The sequence below is a fragment of the Strix aluco genome, chromosome 3 (assembly GCF_031877795.1).
Source record: "Strix aluco isolate bStrAlu1 chromosome 3, bStrAlu1.hap1, whole genome shotgun sequence".
Taxonomy (NCBI): domain Eukaryota; kingdom Metazoa; phylum Chordata; class Aves; order Strigiformes; family Strigidae; genus Strix; species Strix aluco.
Genome location: NC_133933.1, coordinates 40,547,921 through 40,572,222, shown reverse-complemented (window position 1 = coordinate 40,572,222; position 24,302 = coordinate 40,547,921). Strand labels below are relative to the sequence as shown.

At 37.6% G+C, this 24,302-nt stretch overlaps 1 protein-coding gene across 6 annotated transcripts in view; it reads left to right on the top strand.

Moving 5' to 3' along the window:
- BIRC6 (baculoviral IAP repeat containing 6) overlaps positions 1–24,302 on the top strand; it is a 186,551-nt gene that overhangs the window by 24,625 nt on the left and 137,624 nt on the right. For all 6 annotated transcript variants that reach the window (XM_074818251.1, XM_074818249.1, XM_074818248.1 and 3 more), the window contains exons 7-12: positions 611–833; positions 934–1,094; positions 2,927–2,985; positions 4,320–5,714; positions 15,990–16,139; positions 20,826–21,051. In XM_074818251.1, the coding sequence (XP_074674352.1) occupies positions 611–833; positions 934–1,094; positions 2,927–2,985; positions 4,320–5,714; positions 15,990–16,139; positions 20,826–21,051 (2,214 nt within the window). The remainder of the gene's footprint in view (positions 1–610; positions 834–933; positions 1,095–2,926; positions 2,986–4,319; positions 5,715–15,989; positions 16,140–20,825; positions 21,052–24,302) is intronic.

The following is a 24,302-nucleotide window of genomic DNA, read 5'->3' as shown; positions in this document are numbered from 1 at the left end:
TATCTTCATAGTCCGTGTCTCATCCTTTCCCTTGTTATTTTCCAGACATTTTGTAGTAGTGTAATTGCTCTTTGCCATGTCTCTGTCTTAAGTATATATTGAGATTAAGAGGTTTTTTTCATAATTCTTGGTCAATGTATCATTCAGGACTGTTTTCAGTTTTGATTTTTGTAAGTGTGGATGTAGAACTAAAGACAGGACATAGCTTCATCTTATTAAGGTTACTTATAGTATCTCCTAACATTGGAATTCTAGTGTATGTTCTGTAGAATTTAGTCTGTGAAGTCTTTTCTTCATGAGGATATAATGGGCTACTGCCTATAGAAGAATTATTTTTTCAAACGAACTAATTATATTGATCACTGTATGTAGATTTCTCCACTTGAATATGACTATTCATTAAGTGATCAAAGACTTTAATATGGTCTCCTATTAAGAAACAGCAGGGAAACCTGTGTTAGTAACTTCAGAACTCTCTTGTATAGTTGACTGCAGTACAGTTCAAACAGCTCAGTTTCAGCTTCACTTCAAGGGCTGAGTTTGTATATGATGTGTATCTTTTTCACGGTAAGAAATCAATGTTTGCTGTGTTTGTTTTTAATATGAAAAGGTCTGAACATGAGAGACATTCCCCAAACTGCCCATTTGTCAAGGGTGAGCACACTCAGAATGTACCTCTTTCAGTCACACTGGCAACAAGTCCAGCACAATTTCCCTGCACAGATGGCACTGACAGAATAGCCTGCTTTGGATCTGGAAGTTGCCCTCATTTTCTAGCTGCTGCAACAAAACGAGGAAAGATCTGCATATGGGATGTTTCCAAACTTATGAAGGTATACAATATAAACAACCAGTTTTTATTAACTGATTACTGATTAAGCATACCTCGATTTAAATCAAAGACCTCTTCTGGTTTTTGTTGTTATTTCTCAGGTCCACTTAAAATTTGAGATCAATGCATATGATCCGGCTATTGTGCAGCAACTTATGTTATCAGGAGAACAGAGCTCAGGGGTTGACTCAAGGAGACCAACACTGGCATGGCTAGAAGATTCATCTAGCTGCTCAGATATACCAAAATTAGAAGGAGACAGGTATGCCGATCTACAAAGTAAGAAATATGAAATGCTGCTGTGTAAGTGGTAAATGCCGTTTAGTTAAGTCATGCTTTGTGAAATGTAAGATTGATAAGATTTTTTTTTAATGGAGATAATTTTTTTTAATCACTGTATATCTGTACACAATTCAACACTTAAAAAAACCAATAATCTAAATTGCTATCTTTAAAGCCAGCTCCATTTTATTCGTGCAGTTTCAGTTTTTATACTCCACTAACAGAGAGGTAACAAATCTCATTGCTGCCCTGTGATGATGTTCCAGAGGTAGAGAAAAAAAGAGAAAGGAATATAAGTTTTGAAACAGCTTTTAATTTTAATTATGGATTATGCATTTCAGGTTTTGAAAGTAAAGGCTACTCATGGACTTCTGGAACATGCTTTTATCTGATTGTTTCATCATAATTTCTGGTTATGTCATTCTGAAAATAAATTACATGGATATTGCTTTCATTTTGTACTTTTAACACATACATACAGACTCTAAACAATTAGACAGTCCTCTCGCAGGCTTTTAAATAAGCTAGAGGGTGTGCCAGTGCTTAGAAAGTGTCATGTGAGAAAAAGCACTGTTCTTTCATTTAGGCTTCTTACAGTCTATTACTGGAAACTCCTTTCTCATATTACTAAAACTCAAACAAAAGAGTGAATAGTGGTTGGAAAACTCAGGACAAAAGGTGTTTGGGGAGTCTTGCTAGTTTTCTGAATGTTTCTTCTTAAACTTCAGCATCATGGAAAGTAACAGTACTGCTACATGCACAGGAAAGCAAATCTTTGGTTTTAAGCTTGGTGTGATTCCTGCAGTACTGCAGAGCAAATATGAAGCTTGTTCTTCTGAAGAGGGTATGTAGAAATGTGGGCAACATCTGTGTGTGTGGCCTAACAGCCACTGGGGTCTAGACTTTAACTGTAGCTTTAGGGCTGTAAATTCCTTGAGAGTTAAAGAATTAAGCCCATTTAAAGAGCTGGTTAAAGGATAATACAATCATACCGCTCAGAACTAAGCGTCTTTCACTTCATCTAATGTATATGAAATTTACTATCACTTTCCTGCTCAAAGGGAAGCTGGATGAGAATCCAAGTATTGAATTGTCACTCTCTTGTCATGAAGTGAAGGTTGATCAAGTTTGAGCTGGTACTGGCTTGGTACTGTGAGTAGTTATCTCTGAAGCTGCAAAGGTATTACTGTTCTTCCTGTGTGTAAAGAGCTTGTAACAGGAAATTGTTTCTTATATTGGAAAAGCCAGATGCATAAAATCTTCATATATTCTTAGAACTACCGAAGGGCCTGTTTCTCTTGAAGAGGTGTCTTGAACAGAATCTGCTTTTATGAAAAAATGATTCATCTGGTAGTATTTTTAAAAGCAACACACTTTTCATACACCCTTTCTGTACTAGCCACAAAATTGCCTTGGTAGATTTGAAGACCAGTCTGGCAGTTCCACCTGTCAGAGACTATTTGAGGAACTTTGAAGAAGGTGTCATCAGTTTTTAGAGGTTGTTTGGTTGGTTTTGTTTTTCTTGGAAAGATTCCTGAGAATTTTTAATTTCATTTGTGTCTGAATTGTTGGGAATACAACAGTAAAATGAGGCAAACAGAAAGCTGGTCTACTGGTTCGATGACAGAGGAAAAAAATCTTTATATTGTTAGTGTCTGTGACCAATTCATCAATGGGTGTACAATGCTGACTAAAAGAAATGCCAGGTTATAAAACACATAGTATTTTTTACCAATTTAAAAAAAAAATTAATTAAAAATAAGAATGCAGCTACAGTGTATATGGTGTCATACACGCATTATTTTTTTTCAGTGATGACCTACTGGAGGATTCAGACAGTGAAGAGCATTCCAGATCGGAATCTGTGACAGGTAGGTTATATCTGATCCATGTAATAATTTAGAGGTCAGGAGGGAAATTGTTCTTCTCAGGCTTTTAAAAAAAACGTGTCAAAACCATTGATACTATATTCACTGTATTGGAAAAAAGGAAAATGATTGACCTTGAAAGCAATGCCAGTATTTAAGTCACTGTTTGTGTGGTGGAGAGATTACACACAGGAGAAAAGAAAAACCCTACTTTGTTCGTTAATAAATGTCTTATTTGTCAACAAGCATTGCTTATCTTGTTGTCAAAAAACACACAAACTAATTTAGAAGAACTTGCTTTGAATGGGAACAAATTACAGCTGTACACAACCCTTTAAAGTCAGAGGACTGCCAGAGAGAGTTCCTCTATCTTGGTTGTTTCCCTGTGAGTATGCACTTTAGTAGAGTACTTCTATTCCTGAATAAGGATTTCATATGGAAGCAGAACAGTGCTATGCATGGTGTTCTTGTGTTATTTTCTTAGAGGTTGAATGAGAAATTTTGATGGGAGGGAAGATTACATGCTTACTTTCCATAATCCAGTTTACATCTGGAGTAAAGATCAGCAAGTGGGGAAGAAAAGAACATGTGCATGTACATACATAGAAGATTTGAGATGTAAAAAGGATTTTTTTCGACAAAAAGTATTAGCAAAGATGGTGTTCTGTCATTTATGCTTAAATCACCTCTTAATCTGGATTTGTACCATGTCCTTTGTTGTTTTTTAAATCTCAAGTTAGTTGAACTCTTCTGATTCATTGTTATTCTTGCAGTACTGCTTAATTTGGTCAGACTATCTCTCAAGTTTTTACTGAGTTTTATTTTATCATAGCTTGGAGTTCTTTCTATTAGGTGGTCTGTTACATGGGGGAATTACCAAGTTTTAGAGTAAAATGACATGTTTCTCAACTAAGATTGGAGAATGAATCTGCTGAATTGCAGATTTTTGATGGTACAGGATTGTCTGGGAAGGAAGGGGGAAAATACATGGCAGAACATGAATTGAGTTGGTTAGATTAGTTGAATTTCAGTATGGTGGTCTAGCCCAAGTAGAATAATTGGTAGAATGATAATGCTGTTTGCTGGGTGACTTGTTCCAAAGAATAATGTCCTGTTCTCTTTTGATAAAATTAGGAGAACCATTAGTCTAGTGGAAGGAATGTTTCTGGGTATCTCTTATTGTTTCTTGATTATCAAATCTTGAATATATGAAATGTTTTAATGTATTGAAACTGTAGAGCTTTTTGTTTAATTATGAGGATAAATCCATAATATATGTAATATGGTTCCTTTGGTTTTTTTGAACATATGTTATATTAAGCATTTGTGTTTTAAAGGGCATACATCACAGAAGGAAACTATGGAAGTCAGCCTTGATATAACAGCTCTCAGCATTCTTCAGCAACCTGAAAAACTTCAGTGGGAAATTGTTGCAAATGTTCTGGAAGACACGGTTAAGGATCTAGAAGAACTTGGGGCAAATCCCTGTTTAGCCAACTGTAAGAGTGAAAAGATGAAGGAAAAACATCTAGAACAGCACAACATTCCCTTTCCTTGTTTATTAGCCGGAGGTCTATTAACATACAAATCACCTGCTACCTCTCCTGTTAGCAGCAACTCTCAGAGGTCACTGGATGGCTTAAGTAGGACTCGAGGTGAGAGTGTCTCGGAACAGGGATCAACTGACAATGAATCCTGCACTAATTCAGAACTGAATTCCCCTCTGGTAAGGAGGACTTTACCTGTATTGCTGCTATACAGCATTAAGGAGTCTGATGAAAAAGCAGGAAAACTGTTTTCACAGATGAACAATATTATGAGTAAAAGTATACATGATGATGGTTTCACAGTTCCACAGATCATTGAAATGGAACTGGACAGTCAGGAACAGTTGCTGTTACAGGATCCCCCTGTGACTTACATTCAGCAGTTTGCAGATGCTGCAGCCAACCTAACTTCTCCGGACTCGGACAAGTGGAGCTCTATGGTTCCCAAGCCTGGGACTTTGGTTCAGTGCCTGCGTCTGCCAAAGTTTGCAGAGGAGGAGAACCTGTGTGTAGATTCAATCACTCCTTGTGCAGATGGAGTTCATTTGTTAGTAGGACTGCGGACTTGTCCTGTTGAATCTCTGAGTGCAATAAATCAAGTAGAGGCCTTGAATAATTTAAATAAATTAAACTCGGCACTATGTAATAGAAGGAAGGGGGAACTAGAATCAAGTCTTGCTGTAGTGAATGGCACGAGTATTGATGTAATCCAGCATGAGTCACCAGCAGATGTACCAACTCCTTTAATAATTCAACCTGAACAGAGAAGTGTTAGTGGTGGATACCTAGTGCTTTATAAGATGAATTATGCCACTAGAATAGTTACTCTAGAGGAGGAGCCAGTAAAAATCCAACATATCAAAGACCCCCAAGACACAATTACCTCAATGATTTTGCTCCCACCTGATATATTGGATAATCGAGAGGATGACTGTGAGGAGCCTGTAGAGGAAATACAATTAACTTCTAAAAATGGCAGTGGGAGAGAGAGAAGATCTGAGATCTCTACTCTTGGGCACCTGGTAATAACTACTCAGGGAGGATATGTAAAAATACTAGATCTTTCGAACTTTGAAATTCTGGCCAAAGTGGAGCCACCTAAAAAAGAGGGCACTGAGGAACCAGATATGTTTGTCTCTGTGATATACTGTTCGGGCACAGACAGATTATGTGCATGCACCAAAGGTAAGACTTTTCTTAAAAATTTTATTTTAATGCTTCATTTGACTGTATGTATTTGGATTATGTTATAGAATGTCAGAGTCTAAGTTTCAAAACAGTAATAGGCAAATTCCCTTGAATTTATGTACAGTTTAATTCTGTTCTTGGGAGCATGGACTCTAGTTAATGCCTTATCTTAAAGGTAGATTTTGAATCTCTAAAATGGGAATAACTCCTGGGTATCTCCAATATACTAATAAATTTGTTCTTGTAGAGGCACAGATTTTCTTAAATCCAAACCAAATAAAAGTAATTCTTGTATGTAATTATTTCTGTGCTAGAGAGCCACATTTCAGAAGAATGTTTCCAGTCTGGTGATATTCAAGAGGGTAGAGAAGATAACGCTTTTATTCCTTATTCCAGGGGTCAGTTGTATCTTTCACATGGGGCTGCTGGTTCTGCTTCAGCCTTTTGCAATGGGATTATGCTTTCTTGGGCTTGAGAGCAGGACTATCTGTGTGGGATTGTTAAATCTTTTTCAGAATGAATACAAGACGTTTTGGGGGAAGGGGACAGGTAGGAGGGGAGTGTAACTCAACTCCAGGCAACTGCTACTTCATCCCTAAACCACCACACACCACCCTCCTTCCTTGTGTCCCATTGGGGCAGTGGAAGCAGCTCTGGCTGTCATCCAGCTGAATTCCTCTATGCATCAACATCTCATTTAGTTCTGCACTTGAGAGCTCTGGTGGAAATGTTTAGCCTCTCAGAGGGTCTAAGCTGATGCAATGGTTCACACATTTCAGATGAACTCCCACCAATATCATGTGGAACTTTCTCTCTACTAGAAGAGTTTAAATTGACACATTTCTTCCTTTCATGGTGGTGTCATACTGATTACAGTTCTCCTATGAGCAGTTGTTAAACTCAAATCAGATTTACCAGTTATTTCTAACAGATAAACTCAAGCTTATTATAAAAACCTCATGTCTGTTAAGGGCCCTGTGTTTATCACTTACCTACCAAGAGTTTGAGCAGTGGAGATTTTGGATTTGCTTTTTTAGTGTGGATGAAAACATCACATGTTAGCAGCCAGTATTTACATTTGCAGATTCCCAATGGAAACATTCATATTTACTAAATTGTTCTCTTTTGGTAACTGCTTTTGAAGAAATGTCTATTAAACTGATCTAGGTTTATTTAATAATGCATGTTTTCTTCCTAGTTAAAATGGAATTCTAACTGAAAGGTTAATTGCCTTTGAAAACTGTTGGTATATCATCTATGTCATAATGTTTTTACCTATACTTTGCTGATCAAACTGCAATGTCATTTAAAAAAACCCAAGCCTTGCTAAGGTTTTCTTCTACAGAATTCTACTACTGTTCATTTATTTCATAACTCTGTTCTGTCTTTCTTGTGTTTTAAGATTAATTATAAAAGTTAAAGGGCTTATTGTTATGTGCACGGTACTTTCCCATCCAGTGTTAGCGTGTATGGTAATTATATTCTTGTAGCATTTGGTATTATCTAAACCTGTTTTGGAACTTTGAGTGTAAGATATGCAGGTCTGTTGAGTTGGGAGCATTTGTTCTGTGTGCGTAGGAGTATTTGTGTCTTCTGCCTAGGTAACCACCACCTCTGTTACTGACTGGAGAATCCTTTATCTTCCTCATAATAGACAAGCACATTATTCTGCTTTCTCAGTAAATATCTCTGTACTTTTTTCCCTCTGAGAGTGTTACAATCTCGATCTAGTAATTTATAAATAGCTTTGCTGTGACTTCGTCTGTTCTTGCTGTGTTTAAGATGACTGGAATTTTGTGTTTTTTTCTTCTGTAATCCAGTATGCTACAGGTATCTCTCTGCCCTCAAGTTTCCTCTTTTGAATATAGTACTTTGATAACTCTTAATTTTTTTTTATCGATTATTTTTATCTTTCATTTACACCCACTGCACCTCTATTTGGAATTTGATTTTCTGCACTGCATCCAAATTACAGTGAACTTCAGAATTCATTATTTTCATCGTTTATATGTCTTTAGAAGCTTTCAATTTCTATTCCTATTTTAACATTTCAGTCACTTCTCCTGGTATAACTTTTCTCACTTTTGAGAAATTAAGGGACCAATGTCCATTAGAAGTCTGGATTTCAGTGTCTGATACTAGATACATATGAAGCCTGAGAGTCCTAATGTTTATGCCAAAATATGAAGCTTTGTAAAGAGTGTCTTGATCTTAAATGTTTATAAATAACTGTACTGCATAAAATTCAGGAATACTAAAAGAAAAAGCAAATCAAAAAGTTTAACTTATATTTATCTTACATCTTATTGCACATTTGAATAACTTGGTGTAAGGAATAGCTTTTGCGTAATTTTTGTTGTGTCGAATTGTAATCATCTTTTAATCTTTCTTCTCTAAGTTGGTAAAATTGCTTGCTTATCTGCTAGGTGGCTGAAAATATTATTACTTTTTCTTAAATGCAATTTTCTTAGGCTTCTTCCAAAATCAGTTTCAGGTGTTTGCTCCTCTGTAATTACTGCCACATATGGAATGGTGCCTGCAGCCTGACAGCATTAGGAATATATGTATTGAAAGTAGAATAACTAGATTCACTGATGTATTCAACATTAATCCTTCTAGCAAGTAGTTTCTAGTGCAAAGACATAAGTGAAACTGCTGAGTAGAAGACTTGAAACCTACATGCATCGGAAATGCTTGGATGGTGTTGGAAAACTATTCAAAAATATAAGCTGAGGAATATGTTGTTCCCTGCTTACTTGGATGGTGGGAGTAGTCAAAGAGGTACTTTAATGTCCAGAAGTTTTGGATGCAGAATAGCCTTTTTTTTTTTCTACTGCTTCTGCTTGTTGACATATTATTTCTGTTAGTAGATCATATAATTTTTCCCATAGCTGCCTTTAAGATATAACTGAAAAGAAACCTTTATGTGAATGGGTGTTTCAGGTTTTGAGTGGTTTTATGTAAAGATGTTTTAGACCTGCATTTGACATCATTCATCTTTGTGAGTTGGGAATAATTATTCTTATTCCACTTCAAAATGTTATCTCTCAGTGTCAGCTTCAGGTACTTCTGTTTCTTCAGGGATTACCTGGAGCTGACCTCTGGGGGGAAGTGTGCAACTACACTCTTCGTTCCAGTTCTGTTAAGCAAACATGGTGGACTTTAATCTCTTTGTATTCTGCTTTCTTCTCTTCCCTTTAGTCAAGGGAGACTATAGTTAATATCCCCCTTAGTAGTGCTTTGTTATCATTTTGGCCTCTTCAGGGATCTGCTTGGCAGAGTAACATGGGATAAAGCCCCGGAGGGAAGAGGGACCCAAAAAAGCTGGTTAGTATTCAAGGATCACCTCCTCCAAGCTCAGGAGCAATGCATCCCAACAAAGAGGACGTCAGGCAGAAATGCCTGGAGACCTGCGTGGATGAACAAGGAGCTCCTGGACAAACTCAAAACACAAAAAGGAAGCCTACAGAGGGTGGAAGCAAGGACAGGTAGCCTGGGAGGAACACAGAGAAATTGTCCGAGCAGCCAGGGGTCAGGTTAGGAAAGCCAAAGCCCTGGCAGAATTAAATCTGGCCAGGGATGTCAAGGGCAACAAGAAAAGCTTCTATAGGTATGTCAGTGATCAAAGGAAGAATAGGAAAAATGTGGGCCCTTTCTGGAAGGAAACAGGAGACCTGGTTACCCAGGATATCGAGAAGGCTGAGGGACTCATGACTTTTTTGCCTCAGTCCTCACCAGCAAGGGCTTCAGCCACACTGCCCAAGCTGCAGAAGGCAAAGACAGGGACTGGAGGAATGAATAACTGCCCACTGTAAGAGAAGATCAGGTTCGAGACCATCTAAGGAACCTGAAGGTGCACAAGTCCATGGGACCTGATGAGATGCACCTGTGGGTCCTGAGGGAACTGGCAGATGAAGTGGCTAAGCCACTGTCCATCGTATTTGAGAGGTCGTGGCAGTCCGGTGAAGTTCCCACTGACTGGAAAAGGGGAAACGTAACCCCCATTTTTAAAAAGGGAAAAAAAGAAGACCTGGGGAACTCCAGGCCAGTCAGTCTCAGCTCTGTGCCTGGCAAGATCATGGAGCAGATCCTCCTGGAAATTATGCTAGAGTGCATGGAAAATAAGGAGGTGATTGGTGACAGTCAATATGGCTTCACTAAGGGCAAATCATGCCTGACAAATTTGGTGGCCTTCTACAATGGGGTTACAGTGTTGGTGGAGAAGGGAAGAACAACTGACGTCATCTACCTGGAGTTGTGCAAAGCATTTGACACTGTCCCGCACGACATCCTTGTCTCTAAATGGGAGAGACGTGTATTTGACAGATGGACCACTTGGTGGGTAAGGAATTGGCTGGATGGTCACACTCAAAGAGTTGTGGTCAATGGCTCCATGTCCAAGTGGAGAGCAGGGACGAGTGACGTTCCTCAGGGGTTGGTGCTGGGACCAGCGCAGTTTAACATCTTTGTTGGACACATGGGCAGTGGGATTGAGTGCACCCTCAACAGGTTTGCCGACCACACCAAGCTGTGTGGTGTGGGTGACACACTGGAGGGAAGGGATGTCATCCAGAGGGACCTGGACAGGCTTGAGAGGTGGGCCTGTGCCAACCTCATGAAGTTCAACAAGGCTAAATGCAAGGTCCTGCACATGTGTCGGGGCAATCCCATGCACAAATACAGGCTGGGCGATGAGTGTATTGAAAGCAGCCCTGCAGAGAAGGACTTGGGAGTATTAGTGGATGGAAAACTGACTATGGGCCAGCAATGTGCACTCGCAGCCCAGAAAGCCAACCATATCCTGGGCTGCATCAAGAGAAGTGTGGGCAGCAGGTCAAGGGAGGCGATTCTCCCCCTCTACTCCGCTCTTGTGAGACTGCACCTGGAGTCCTGTGTCCTGCTCGGGGGACCCCAGCATAAGAAGGACATGGACCTGCTTGAGTGAGTCCAGAGGAGGCCACAAAGATGATCAGGGGGCTGGTGCACCTTCCCTATGGGGACAGGCTGAGAGAGTTGGGGTTGTTCAGCCCAGAGAGGAGAAGGCTCTGGGGAGACCTTCTAGTGGCCTTCCAATACTTAAAGGGGGGCTGCAGGGAAGGTGGGGAGGGACTCTTTATCAGGGAGTGTAGTGATAGGATGAGGGTAACGGTTTTAAACTGACAGAGGATAGATTTAGATTAGATATGAGGAAGAAATTCTTCACTGTGAGGGTGGTGAGACACTGGAACAGTTTTCCCAGAGAAGTTGTGCCTGCCCCCTCCCTGGAAGTGTTCAAGGCCAGGTGGGACGGGGCTTTGAGCAACCTGGTCTAGTGGAAGGTGTCCCTGCCCATGGCAGGGGGGTTGGAACTAGATGATCCTTAAGGTCCCTTCTGACCCAAACCAGTCTGTGTTTCTATATGGGGCTTTAAAATGTTTTGTCTTGTGTCATTAATATAAAACAGCTTAAGTTTTGCTTTTATAACATCCAAAATAAGGAAATTATTATAAATGTATGCAGTAGGCTGACAGGTATTGTTTTTGAATAGAGTTACAGCCATAACATGGTCTTTTGATATTCTTCGAAACCTGTTATCTGGTGTGTAAGAGGATCAGATATAGTTTGTTTTAGATGCATACATTTCCAGAGCTACAGTTGTCACCACCCTCTTTATATCTCAATTTTCGTTGAATTATATTTCTTTTTTTAAATTACAGCCCTACCAAAAATTATTTAAGAAAACAGTCCACAGCATACATTCTATTTTTTTCTTTTGTTGGGTTTGTTTTGGATTGTTTCCATAGTTTAGCTGCTTAGCTGTGTTTACCATTCAGGCAATTTTGTTGAACTTTGTTTCAGAATATGGAACAAGGAGGAAAAATTGATGTGTCTGAAATGTTCCTTTTTTATCTAACATAAAGGTGCAAATCTCTGCTTGTATTTTGTTTTGACAGTTTTGAATGCATACTTGTGGTTTTGGGAGTATTTTTAAGAAGATCATTGCATAGCGTTCTTGCACTGCTACTGATATTCTCCCTTGTCAAGTTAGGAACTTAAGTGTCTGAAGCTCTCTGGAGAAATATTATCAAGTAGGAAAGTGAGGTGGCATTTCAGACAAATGCTACCAGAAGTGGAAATGTTCATGGTGTTGTGGTGAAGCAGGTATTTCCCTGCCAGACTGTCTGATTGAGTAGGTGTTAAAATCTGTAAGATCTGTTTAAGTGCTTAAGTTCCTTCTAGTGAATGAAGCATTCTTGGATTGTGCTTACCTGAAATTTGCAATCTAATTATTTCACAAATCTAACTTTTGAATGTCTGTATTGAGTGAAGGTTTTACAGTAAATCATTTCCCTGTTGAAAATGCTAGTATTTGTCTTTGCATTGCATCTAGCAAAAAAATTCTCAACGAAAAGTAAATTTGATTTTTAAGAAGTGGTTCTTCAGTAATTCCCTAAATTCATTTAGTTATATTTTCAGTTTAATTATTATTTGGAAGTAGTTCAGGAAAAATGGGAGAGGAAAAATAGAGGTTTTTCTACTGGTTTTCTTCATCAGAAAGAACTCTAGTGCTCTTTCATTCTAGCAGTTCTGTCTTCTGCCTATATTGCTTCAGAGTCAACAGACAAAAAGACCCAGCTCTAATTGAAGTTTGATAATCAGCTTCTCTCACATAGTGATTCCTAGATCATATTGGATCACTTATTTTGGTTATTGTCTGGTTCTGAATTAGTCAAAGTTGAAAGCGGTAAAAGAAGATCATGAACACTGGATGTAACCCATCTTGTACATTTGTATCTTACTGATTGTTTTACACTTTCATTTATAAGCACTTTTTTCTTTAGGTGTCTGTTTTGTGATTATTTTTTTTTAATGTTCTTTTCTAGATACATAATGCTCCTAAATTCTTGCCTGCAGTATTGCATTATAACAAGCTTTCTAGTCACTCACTTTTTTTGGAGAAATCGTTTTTTCAGACTGGAGTTTAGCATGTCGAAAGTGAGTTGTCCATGCTGATATTGTTATTGCAAGCCTGGCAGAACTGGATGGCGCTTTCATACATTTGAGAACTGATTCCCTCAAATCTTGTACCTTTCAATTACAACAGATTTCTTGCTCTTGAGTTGTATGTAGTGTATTACTTTCTCAGCTTTTTGCTGGTTTTGTTTGGCTATCTTGTTTGTCTCTTTAATGTCATCAGGCATTGTCAGCCTTGCGTACTGGTGTATTTGAAGTTCAGGAATCAATTTAGTGTTTTCAATTTTGTGCCTTCATAGGCAATGGGGTCTAATGGGACTGGGGAGAGGTCAAGTTTTTTTCCACATCAGAATTAGTGTTGGAAGTGATGCTAAGAGATCATCTTCAAGTCAGGATCAATTATACTTACCCATTCAGGAGTACTGATCAGCCTGTTTTTGAAGATCTTCAGCATGAAGATTTAACAACTTACTCATGAAACTTCTTCTACTGCATGCTGTCCTTGATGATTTTTTTTTTCCCCTAGTGTTTAGCCTGTACTATCTTTGCTGATTGGAGTCATTACTATTCTTTATGAACATGGATATTATATTGCTTCAAAAAGGGGGGAGACAGAGTTTATTTAGGTACTGGCCTCCTCCAAACATTTATTTTCTTAAGCTGAATATCTTCAGTCCTTTTTAAGCTTTCATCAGGGGCCTTGAAAGAAAAAAACACCCTTATTCTCCCCTCCAAAAGACCTGCTCAAGTCAGTCCACATGTTTCTTGATGAGATACCCAAAAGCAGGCACAGTAATCCTGCAGATGTCTTTGAATGGAACAGAAGGATTCCTTAGCAGCTCTGGAGTCTGTACATACCATGTGTGCGTATACATAGTGGGATGTTTGCACTTTTGAGCAGGAAATTGAATCAGGTTTATCTTCTGACTCAGAAGAGCCTCTTTTACAGAACTGCTGGCTAGCTGATTTTTCTTCATCCCGTAATAGTGCATTTAATTATTTCTTGCTAGGCATAGTAACTTTCACTTGTCCCTATTCAATTGCATTCTATTTTTTCATAAGCTGGATGGAATTTTACAGCTGAAATCTCCAAGAATAGTGTAAATTCTGTTGGAGTGAGGTTTTGGGGAAGCTTTCTTCAGGACATTTTTCAAGTGTTCTGAACTAGAATATTTAGAACTAACCCTTTCTCTACAGCCCAGTGGTGAGACAAGGAGGACTGTAAGTTCTCCAATGGATAGTTTCCTGTGGTATGGTTTTGTTTTCTTAATTCCTTTAACTATTTGGGTATTGTTTAACTATGTGCTTGTGTTGTGATTTGCTGTCAACAATTGTGTCACTCTTCCAGACTCCTGCCAGAGTGCAGGATGTGTTCAGGATACTGAACATTTCACCAGATTGACTTTAAAACCAAACCCTACCCAACCAGCTACAGAATAAGTGAGACGTTGGCATAAATTCCCCTTAGAAAAACACAGAACTTTCGGAAGTTCTTCAGCGTTTCTCCTGCTGTGAGCCATAAAACTGGCAGATGGTGCAAGTCAGTATGCTGAACTTCCCATTGCATGAGGGCGTACTTTATTTCCAGGACGGGAGATTATTTGGTTTTGATTGTTGAGATCACTCTGATCATTGATCTTTGAGCAGTAAAAAGAACAGGAAACAGTCTGAGGTTTGGCTTATTAGCAAATGAAGCTGTCAAGGTCTGTGGTTTTTAATGTGTCCCAAATTCTCTTTCTTTGAGGAAAATTACGTATTTGTGGGCTGTTTGATTTCAAGGAAACTTGTAAGTGTTATTTGCTAGAACTATTTTTTTTTTCCCCTCCACTCTTGGGATCTACTTGGGATGTACTGTTCTGCACTGAGGGTAGGTGGTCTGGAGCTGAGAGAGGGGTGGTACAGGCTTCTTATTGGACCTCGATGAGAAAGGCCCCACCAAGAAATGGCTTAATGGCTTAATGAAATAGATGTTTAATGGGATAGAATAATAAGACAAATATAGATAGTTAGAAAACCTCACGTCCCTTCAGATGCTGGGAGGGCGCAGCACCTTTCATGCACCATCACCCAGACCCCGGGTAGGTTTTCCCACAGCACACTGCACAGATCCTGTCCATGGAGAGGTTCTTCCTTTTTGGTCATTTGAGCTATTATTTTCCTTCTTTTGTTCTGTCTTGTTAAAAAAGCTCTTTTATTAAGCTATTTGTTGTCGGGCCTTTCTTATTGATGTCAAGAAGAGAAACCTATACCAGCTCTCTCTGTGCCTCTCATGTGTCTTCTGTCTGTGTGTCTCACATGCTTGCTGTCTGCCTCATTGTGCCTCTCTACTGCTCTCTGGTTTGCTTCCCTTACCACTCACAGTGCAGAACATGTACCTGCTGATTATGCTTTTACCTGGGTTTTTATTATGTGTATTATCTCAAGTTTGCTTGTTTCAGATTACCTGGATAATTTGTATAACAGGGTTTGTCATTACATTAGTCACATGCTGAAGGACAGTCTGTAATCAATTTTCAGGAAAACTATGGAAGGCCTAATGTAGGATTTTCCTCTCTAAATCCTCCTGATTAGGATTTTTGTATCTTCTGAAACTGTTAACGACTCTTCCCCTCCCTCCAACCTTATGTAAAATTGAGCATTCCTTCTCTGTGACTTCTTTGTGAATGACAGAATTAATCTATGTATATCTGTAATGGTAAATAATGGGCAACTTCTTTGAATGATTTCAAGTTTCCATCAAAACACTGTGTCCATAGAAAATGTTGGACTTGCTCTTTTGACTGTTGACCTGATCAGTGTTGTAATTCCAGGTTTGATGAAATAATGTGAAGAGTCCTTTAGTTAGGAGAGTTCAGTGGTGAAGTGTTTTTTTTGGTTCTCAAATATTGAACCTTAAAAGGAAATATATGCAACCTGTACAAATGAGGTAGTGTAGGCCTTCAGTTGACATGATGGAATATTTTCTGATTAAAAGCATAATTTGGATTATGGAAAGTGTCATAATGGTTATGATTTTGTGTTTCTATTGAAGTTTCTTTAGTTAATTACCTTTTAATTCCCCCCCCCCATATTTTTTTTTTTCCTTTGATGCCATTCACAACTGCAGTCAGTATTTTTGTAGTTCTGTTTTGCATTTATCCTGAAAAAATTTGTAGTAGTAAAGCAAAATGAGTATTCCTGTGTAATCTTACTGGTTTCAGGTCCTGCATAATTACTGTCATACTTGTGTAGCACTTCAACTGCAAGCCTGTCTTGTGAGTTGAGTTTAGCTGTATACCTGTCTAAACTTTCTTCTTTTGTTGTCTGTGACAATTTTAGGTGGAGAACTTCATTTCCTTCAGATTGGAGGGACCTGTGATGACATAGATGAAGCTGATATACTTGTAGATGGATCCCTTTCCAAAAGTGTAGAACAGTCATCAGAAGGCACCAAGCCCTTATCTAACCCTTCTAGTCCAGGCATTACAGGTAAATTGCACGTTTAAATGTATTGTAAGTAAAAATACTTTTGTAATTTTTGGAAGTTGTGTATTAAGATGATTTTGAGTTCTTTAATAGCATGCTGCTTTATACTTTTTTTGCTGCCCGAAGTTGGAATTCTGTAGTTACTGTATGTCTATCCCTGGTTATGTACAAGCATAACAATTTAGCAGTTCCTGATTTTAAAAGAAGCAACACTTTTGTATAATTGATTGTTTTTCCAATCTTTAGATGTTATTTTAAGTGTGGGAGACAGGGAAAAACAGGCAATTGTGCAGACAGTGAGCTTCCCTCATTATTTAAATAGGCTTGAGCTCTTTATTTGGAAGTAAAATCATATGTTCATTATGTAAAATTGGCTTAACGTTTCATGCAGAAGCTGTACAGCTCTACTTAATAAAACTGTAAAAAACATGTCTTCAACAGGTATTGTTGCATACAGTGACATTAATGCTCTCTATACCTCAAGCAGTGCAGTTGCTGTTGATAAATTAAGCTTTTGATGTGAACTCTTGAATTTTTGTTTTTAGCAGTTAGTCTGGTTTGAACTGTGCTCAAATGCTGCTGTCATTTACCTACTAGTTTCCTTTCTGGAAAGTGGTCTGCCCTTGGACAGTAAGAAATAATTGTTTCTAATTGTCCAAATTCTGTTTTTATCCTAAACATCATATTTAGGTCTTGTCTTTACTACAGTTCTCATATACCAGTCCTGCCACCAGTCTGGTGCCTTTTGTAGTATCCTGGCCCCGTTAGGTAAAATAAGGAGTTGGGTGAGAGGGTTGTTCCTTTTGTAGTCAGGTAGAAGGGGAAAAATGTGAGGGGCTCCTCCTACTTGTAAGAGAGAACAGTATATAGGTTATGGGAGATCCTGTATGGGTCTATTGATCTTTTCTCAGCCCTTATCGAAGATGCTTTAGAGTAGATATCTTGTAACTAAAACTTAACAACAAATCTAATTTTGCTGGTTAAGCCTGAGAAAGATTTGAGTCATGCTGAGGTTTTTAAAGTCTGTCTCTCTATATATAGTCTTGCTTTGTGTTTTAAAGGGAATTGTTTATGAGAGGGCTGTAAAACTATTACGTTTTTAATTTTGTTTTAACGTGAAATTGTTGAAGATAGAGACACAAAGCATAATTATTTTAGTTGGATTGGAGTTTGGAGGTTTTGATCGTGTCTGTTGGACAGAAATAGGGATATACTGGGGATAGATGAGCTAGAATATAAAATACAAGAATAAATCATATAAAGCATGAAGGTAAAACAATGATACAATGGAAATAAACCAGTCATGTAGCTCTGACTAGTTCAGAGAAGTGATGTTAATTTTGTGCATGTGTGTGGTAGAGGGTGTCTTTGCCTGCAGCTGCAAAGGATGAAAACAGCTGGGAGAGGACTGAGTGGCAGTACAGGGACCATTTTGGATCATGGCATCTTTGTTGTCAACAGGCTACTTGCCATCTTTCTCCCCAAACCCCTGCTTGCTGCCAGCCTTGTAACACTTTAAGTTGCATTGTGCTGTGTTTGTATGACCCCTGATTTTACTCCACAAGACACGATCAAAAGAGGGAAGGAAAAGATGCTTTTTGTCATAAGATTGTCTGTAAGCAGATTGTCTTTACTTTGAGGACTGAATTTCTCCTGCTCCTCTTTTTCACCAAAGGAGCCATTCCTGAAGTTTGAAAAACGCTAGGTAATAAACCATTGTACATATGTGAGGGAAAGAAGTCTGTGGCTTTCTTCTGCACCTTTCTTCTTTTGCTAATGGCAAAGAAAGCAATAAAGAGAATATGAATATCCAGGACATATATGTGCTTCAATAGATGCTTTCCCTGTACAGTAGCTTATCAGCAGATTTAAGTGACTTCCAATCAAATGGTAATTTTGATGATCGTTACTGTTTAAATTCTGCCAGTACCGCAATGGAGAAATTTTTTCTGGTTTTTTTTTTTGTTTGTTTGTTTGGTTGGTTTTTTTTCTTGTTTTCCTTCCCATCCAGTTTTCAGTATAGGCTCAAATATGGCTTATTCAAACAAGAAAGGGATTTACTTATGTAGACACTTCAAAGTAGCTGTATCTTTAGATTGTGCACAAGCTGCAGGTCCTCCTTTAAGTAGTCCTGTAATTCAGAGTGTAGTTTTGCTTGATATGAGTCTGTAATGGTTTCCAAAGAGTAGTTGGATACACAGTAATGGTCAGATAAATTGAGTACTGTTTTGCTGTGGCATCGAACTGAGCCACTAAAAGCTGTGAGAGGAGCTTAAGTGTCATAGGAAGCCAGTGCTGAAATGAGGGGGCTGGAGGGAAAGTTGAAACCAAATGGTGGTTGCAGAGCTCTTAGTCTGAACTATCCGGGTTAAAGATAATAAAGTCAATAATACTGGATTCTTAGCCTATAATGTGCGAATGATTGCTAGGACTGTGCAAACATTTTCTAAGTAATGAGGTTGTCAGCATGTGTATGGATCATGATCAGACATTGCCCCCAACATTTGTACATCAGTGTTGCTTCTTTTTTAATCAAAGTACAAAACAGCAGAAAAAATGTTTTCTTCCACTTTTGTCTTAGCAGATAGAGACATAGCTCAACAGAAAGCTTTCTGTTTGGAGAAATGAGCTAGGTGGATCTCGCTGAGCATGAAGTCTTGATCTGTGTATCTCACAGCTAACAGCAGGCAGCAGCAGGGTGGTTTTATGAAATCACTTTGGTGTTCTTTGAAACTGTAGCTAAAACATAGTGTAGTCAGGATAGAAGCCACAGCAACAAGCACAAGCTTTTGTCCATATATTGTTCATATATATTGTGGGGTTTGTTCATGTGTTTGTTTTTCTCTGTTGTTGACATTCTGTAATGCATTTCTTAAACTTTATTTTTTAGCCTGCATTTACAGCTTGGATACATTTTAAATTGTGTTGTTTTAGAAGGAAATATGTTAACCTTACTGAGTTGTAAATCTTAGATTAGGTTAAAATTAATATTTTCTTTTAAGGAGCAGAGGGTTTTTTGTGGTGCAGTGATTTGAAATACTGCTTTTTTTAGAAGCTAATTGAAAAAGAATGTTAGTTTTCTTGACCAGTTTAAAACCTTTTTTCAAGTTTGCTGTTAGAACTTCAGCTTGTCGTAACTCACTATTACAATATAACAAAAAATCGTGTAATTTTGCAAAAGAAGCCAAGTATACTTGACAGCACTGGAAAGTTAAGGTCTCCATTTTTCAATTTTAGGGGTTGATACCACATTCGGAGCAACCACGTGTAATAGTCTGAATTTGTAATTGTTTCTGTTGGAGGAGGAGGGAGAATAAAGCAGAAGAAATCCAGTCTACTCAAAGATAGAATTGTTTCATAGTTTGAGCTATGATCTCACTTCTCAATGTGCTAATGAGGTTCACATTTGGCAGTAAAAAAAAAAATGGTGTTTGTAGTATTGAAATTAAATTTTTAAAACATTTGTTATTTGTAATCTCTTCAGCGTTTCCCTGCCTCCTAGACTGAAAAGCAGAAATCATAGTTGTTTTAATGAGAGTGAATTTTTTGCCATAAATGTGGATATCTTGAGGTTCTCCACTTTTTGGGAAGAATTGCATGTGCCTTTCTACTCTCAAGCTGGTTTCTGGTTTCAACGTGGCTTGCTTTGCAAGATAGTCTTTAGGTTCAGATTTCACTTTGGGGATGGTATTTGTGTTGGTGTGTTTAATATTGCTCCCACTGCAGGGTGGTGACAGTAGTAATCAGGTAGCAAACTTTCTCTTTTCAAAAATCATGATTTCTTTACAAGTAAAAGACTTTCTCCAAAATGTATTTTTAAGGGAAAATGCTCAAAATGTAAGAAAATTGACATTGTACATCTTATTTCCCTCAAGTTTTCAATATTTATTTTTTTTTTGTCTGAGGAAACCTTATTATTTTTAGAGTCCCTTTGGAATGTTTCTTTAGGAGTTTGTCTCTCTGTGATATTTTAATTTTCAGTACTTCTTCAATTAATATCCTCCTTTCCTCAGGACAAGACTTGAGTATGAAGACAAGAATTAAAAATACTTGTTGAGGCCCAGTGTCTTTTAAGTGCATTGCATAAAGCTTGTTTATTTTTCACTTATCCCTCTTTTAAGCTAAATTGGGAGCCTTCCAAAACATTCCTTTAATTCACTATAGAACAAGTCTATATTGATAAGCAGGTGCCAAAGTAATGTTTTAAACAGTGATAAAAACGTTGCAATTGTGTAGTAATTTCTTTCGTCTGTTTTCATGAAATATTAAAAAAAAAAAAAGGTACTTTTATCTGAGTCAATAAAGGTATTAAAAAAAACGTTTAAATCAGCTTTACTTCATCAAATTATAGCTGGCTAATTATTTTTTCCTGATGCTTCTGGTTGAATCCCAGACATCTTGCTCAGAGCTCTTAGTGCTTAGAAAACTTACTCCAAATGAGCTGCCTTCAAAGGATACTGGCTTAAGGGTAGAGTTGTTTGGTGGTTGTGTTTGGGTTTTTTTGTTTGGGGGAGGTTTTTTGAGTGGGTTTTTTCTGTGTGGGGTTTTTTTTGTTGTTGTTTTTTAGAAACTTCATAAAACATGTAGTTAATCTTACCTGTAGCAGTTCGTATATATTTCAAACTGTTTGTAGGATGTTCTGGAAAAAATATCTATGTAGTAATTAATGTATGTTCCATAACTATTCAGGAGTTGATCTTTTGGTGGACCAGCCGTTTACCCTTGAAACACTGACATCCCTGGTGGAACTGACCCGTTTTGAGACCTTGACGCCACGTTTTTCAGCCACTGTCCCTCCCTGTTGGGTAGAAGTCCAGCAAGAGCAGCAGCAAAGGCGGCATCCTCAACATTTGCACCAGCAGCACCATGGGGATGCAGCTCAGCATACTCGAACTTGGAAGTTGCAGACAGACAGGTAGGTAGGGTAACAGTGCAGAAAGACTTACGTGTATGTTGCTTAACTAGTTCATATGGCTGCTATAATCACCAGTTTCATGCAATATAATTGTTTTTAAGTTGTGTGCAAGTTTAAGAGCCTGTAAATTCAAGGATAATAATCCCTGTTTGGTAGTTTGCATTATAGGCCTCTGTGAGGTTGCCAGGTTTGTTTTAGTGGACCGTGAAACAAATTGAGAAGTCAAGTTTTGAATTTGTATATTTTTGTTTTCCAAATGTTGCCATTTCATTATGTAATTAGAGAAGCATGTTCGCCAGAATTTCAGATATTCTTGATTGTTTCTTTAAAAGTCTGATTCACCCTTCTTATGCATACACACATTCTTAGTACATTTTTTAATCAGAAAATACAAGTTGCAGGTGCCAGTATGACTAATTAGTTGTCCTAAATGAAATTGTATTGTAACTTATTTTAAGATGTGAAGATAGAATCTGGATTTATGTCTGCTCATGTCAAGTTAAATCTTTATATGCAAGACGTTTACTTAAGGTGTGCTAAAATTTAGGCAGTATTTTCATTAAAATGAACTGCACCGACTTGGTATGTATAGTACTTAATTTTTTACACGTGGCATGAGAACTTGGAATTCCTCTGGAATCCTAAAGACTAGAACAGCAGTGTTGCTGCCTGAAAATGCTTGGAGAAACAAAATACAGATATAAGTTGAGTTGTTTTAAGGGACTGTGTGTAATAAGGCACTACGTATCTTTTGGGTCAGGCTGTCACACATCTGTCCTACTGATATATAAGATTTGGATAGTAATGTAGAACCTAAATGCCCATACAGTGGAAACAGTGAAATAGCCAAAGGATGCTAGGGGAGCTAGAGATCATATGTGGGGAAAAAAACCTTGTCATATAAATAAGTGAAAGCTAGCATGTGATAATGAAGCATTCCAGCTGGGAAAACAGGTCTGGAAGGTAGTAGTTGCAGGTGTTTCCAGGGCTGACACCTAACATGAGCTGAATTTGCTTTAATTAAGTGTTCATAAGCTATGGTTAAAAACTTGCAGTGCGTTATAGGCTTTAAAACCTTTATCTTGGGGTTTTGCTTTGTGTGAGTAAAATATTCTGTATGTAACAAGTGGAAAGGAGGCGGTTCATTGTGAAATAACTTGCAGTTAAAAATATTGATTATCCAGTGTGCTCAGCAACAGTTGAAAAGTAAAAAGCTACCAATATGAAAATAGAAGGAAGCAAACAGTGAGGGTAATAGCTGTTAATTGGAAGGTGATAGATAGAACATTAGCTTATGAATATTGTTTCATTGGAGGAAAAGAATTATGCCTGCTGCAAAGTAAAACAGGAATGTAAAGAGGTAAAGTTAAAAGTTTTGGTTTAGTACTGGAAATCTTTGACAGCTGCTCAATGACTCATGAAGGAAATTATTAAATTACAGTCCCTTTGTTCATAGGGTAGAATATACAGTTTTAAGATTGAGAGCAACGTTAGCTCTTAATTAAAAGTTATCTGGGAAGAAACTTTTTATTTCTAGATTATTTTGTTGGTCCTTAATATGAGGTTCCTTTTATCTCTTCTTTGAGTGTCTCATACTGATTCCTATCAATATGCGGTATGGATGAGTAATGCAATTTGATATGGTAATTCTTTTGTTTCTCAAATACATAGAAGGAAATAATCCTGTAAATGTATTTTAGGGAATGGCATTATATTACACTCATGCTCTTTCAATCCTACTTTGTTATTTTAAAAAGCGTATGTATTGAAGAAAACAGAAAAAACAGTCTGGTTTACCTTATGAATTATCTGAATATCAGTATTTCCCCTTCAGTGGTACTGAAATCTTAAATTGGGCTAATCCTTTTAAAAAAAGTACATGAATTCCTAATGTGCTTTGATAAAACAGTGACATCTGAGTTTCCTGGCTTTTTCTCAAGTTTATATATAAAATATTTTATGTATTCATCTTATGCAGACATATTTGGAAATGTGAAAGAAGGAAAAGCTACCCACTGATGTGCTTTCCAGTGTTTAAACTCTAGAAATGGGTTTGCAGCTCAAAGTTCAGTTGTAGTGGAAGATCAAATATTGATGAGATGTTCTAGAAAGGGAATGAAAAATATGTTGGAAACATCATATTTTGTAGTTGTGAGAATGATGGTATGTTTGCATTTAGAACACAGTCTTGATTGTGTGTTCTTTAAAAAGATGCTATAGATTTAGAAGAGTTTCAAAGGTGAGAAAAGTTGCTAAAAGAACTTGTTAGATTATCAGAGAAAAGTGATATTTAGGATGGATATGCTAAAATATTGAGAAAATAATAAGGAAGTGAATTAATTTCTTTGGTTCCTTGAAGCTTTACACACATATAAAGAGGATGCACTTAAACAGAGCTATGAGAAATTAAAAAACTGTTTAAAGGGGAGTTTTTAACTCATCACAGAAATAGATTAAGTTCATTGCCACAGGTGTAAGAAGATCTCTTCACTGTTGGATTAAGGTGAGACCTTCATAGAGGATCATTATTCCATGCTTAATGAGAGATACTTAAAACTTCCTTTGGGGCATCTGCTGCTGAATTCTGTCAAAAACAGATTTCTGGGGTAGACAAATAACAGTTGTAATTTGGTACAGCAGTATGTGTCGTATGCAGCATATAGACTACAAAAGACTACTGCAGACAAACTGGTTTATTACTAATTTCTGGTTTTGTACCAGATCTTTAACTTAAACTGGATGAGCAGAATATTACTTAGTCTTTCAGAAGGCTTACTCCTTTGATTGTCTCATTCACTCCATGCTTTGCATGACACCTATAGAAATACTCAGACATAAAACCATCCCCAAACTTCTCCCTGTTTTGCACTGACCTACACATTCTCTGAGCCAGAGGAAAGGCATGAGTGATTCTAAGTTTTTAGTGTTACATGTGCTAACAGGTTTTTTTCCCCTGGAGTTGTAGGATAAATTTTCATTATATTTTATTTACCTGAGTTATTTGTACAGTTAGCTAAAAATTCTTCACTGTTGCTTCCTAAATCATAACCACAAGCTCTCTTCTGTCCATCTTCTGCTTCTGTCCATCTTTCCTCCCAAAATCACTGCTTTTCTATGTTGCTTGTTTTGGAAACTTGAGGAGTTGTTTTCATTATGAATACCTGGAATCTGTCATAAGTGTATTAATATACTTGCTTGGGGGAGGTATGGCCTTCAGAGATACTACTGTAAAAAAAGCAAAGAATTAAGTA